Raw genomic sequence first — 1,627 nt, forward strand, 5'->3', positions numbered from 1 at the left:
TTCATCAGTCATTTGCTGACCAATGTGGCTTCTTCAAAGGACTCGGTAGGTCAGTTGGTGGAACCAGAGGGGTCAGGACTTCCTGGCTCACCCCTTGCTGCTCTCAGCCCCTGGAGGGTAGGTGCACAGACTCAGCTGCGTGGGCACTGCTGTCCTGGGCCCTGTGACTGTGAGCTGCTCCAGATGGCAGATCTCATGTCCTCACTGGCCCTCCGGTGCATGGCACCTGCATCTGGGGCATGCCGGGGGTCATGGGGGACCTGGACTGTCTTAACTGGGACCTGTGCTCCACCCATGCCTAGCTGGACAGTGAATGAGTGAATGAATAATGAGTGGACATCCAGCAACAAGATCAGCTGCCACTGGTGGTGACTCCTCGAGGCCCCACCATCTGGCAGGTGGGCGAGCTGCCCAGCTGGTGTACGATGTGCAGCCAACTTGTCTAATGAGGGCCAGGCTGTGCCCCTTCCACGTGCCCAAGGGGAAGGACATAAAGTCCAGGGCCGCTGCCAGAGGCTGTTGGCTGCCGTGCTGTAGGAGTTGGCCCCAGGCGCCCGCCAGACTGTGCACATGGAGGGCAAAGTTCTCGTCGCCCTGATGGGGATGTGTGTGGGGCTGGTGGCCAGCAGTCAGGATGCTGCGTTGAAGGACTTTGACATGGTCAAGGTAGCTGTACGTCCCGGTGGAGCTGAGGGCTCCCACTGTGGGGGCCACGCCTGCCCAGTGCGTGCCGGGGAGGCCCTTCACCAGCGCCACGCGTGGGACACCCTCCACTTTGCAACTTTCCAGACTGGTGTCCCCTCTCAGTGGGGGGGGGCTGTCCCAGAGAGCCCCCCAGGGCCCCTGATCTTGGACACGGGTGCGCCTGGGCAGCCTGCCTCCTGCTCTTGTACCCCAGCTCTCAGGCCTCTGGTACGAGATCGCCGTCGCCTCCAAGCTGGGTTTGTACAGCTCAGCCCACAGGACGGAGAAGATGCGGGCCGTGCTTGTCGAGCTGGAAGGGAGCCACCTGGCCCTGACCACTGCATACTATGAGTGAGTTGGGACCCGGCCTGTCCAGGGTCAGCAGCCCTGTGCTGGGAGGACCAGGAGGTTGCCCTCTGCCGTGCCCTCTGCTCACTTGAGGGGTCCTCCCGCCCCACATGTCTGTCCCAGTCAGCGTCGGCCTGTACGTGAGCTGGTGCTGCAGAGATGGGCACACTTCACTGATGGAGCAGGGCCCGCGGCCCCTTCCTGTTTGTCCCCTCCCCGAGGGCGGCCTCCTGCCTGGGCTGGGCACTGGGGGTGGGGCAAGGGTCTGGCTGTCTGGGATCAGGGCTCATGCCTTGCTGAGGGCTCCCTGCCCCTGGGCTGTCCTTTCTCTAGTGAGGACCGCTGTGTGAAAGAGAAGGATGGGGCCCTGCAAGGGGACACCCCAGGGAAGTTCAAGGTCTTGAAAACGGCTGGTAAGGGTGCTGCTGGGCCGGGGCAGGTGGGGAGGCAGCCCCTGCTCTGGGACATGCCCCTGTCCCACTCACCACGGTCCTGGGGGTGTGGCCCAAACCCGGCCTCAGCCACTGGGATCTCTGCCAGGGCTTGACAGCTCCTCCTGGAAATCTCAGAAAACCTTTTTTTTGGTGTCTTTTTT

At 62.8% G+C, this 1,627-nt stretch overlaps 1 protein-coding gene across 1 annotated transcript in view; it reads left to right on the plus strand.

Moving 5' to 3' along the window:
* The first annotated feature begins 570 nt into the window (after positions 1–570).
* The window catches only part of LOC103609917 (epididymal-specific lipocalin-5-like), a 2,945-nt gene continuing 1,888 nt past the window's right edge, over positions 571–1,627 (plus strand). The window contains exons 1-3 of the mRNA XM_008594177.1: positions 571–666; positions 899–1,035; positions 1,366–1,445. Of these exons, the coding sequence (XP_008592399.1) occupies positions 571–666; positions 899–1,035; positions 1,366–1,445 (313 nt within the window). The remainder of the gene's footprint in view (positions 667–898; positions 1,036–1,365; positions 1,446–1,627) is intronic.

The sequence above is a fragment of the Galeopterus variegatus genome, unplaced genomic scaffold, assembly GCF_000696425.1.
Source record: "Galeopterus variegatus unplaced genomic scaffold, G_variegatus-3.0.2 Scaffold10294, whole genome shotgun sequence".
NCBI classification, from domain to species: Eukaryota; Metazoa; Chordata; class Mammalia; order Dermoptera; family Cynocephalidae; genus Galeopterus; species Galeopterus variegatus.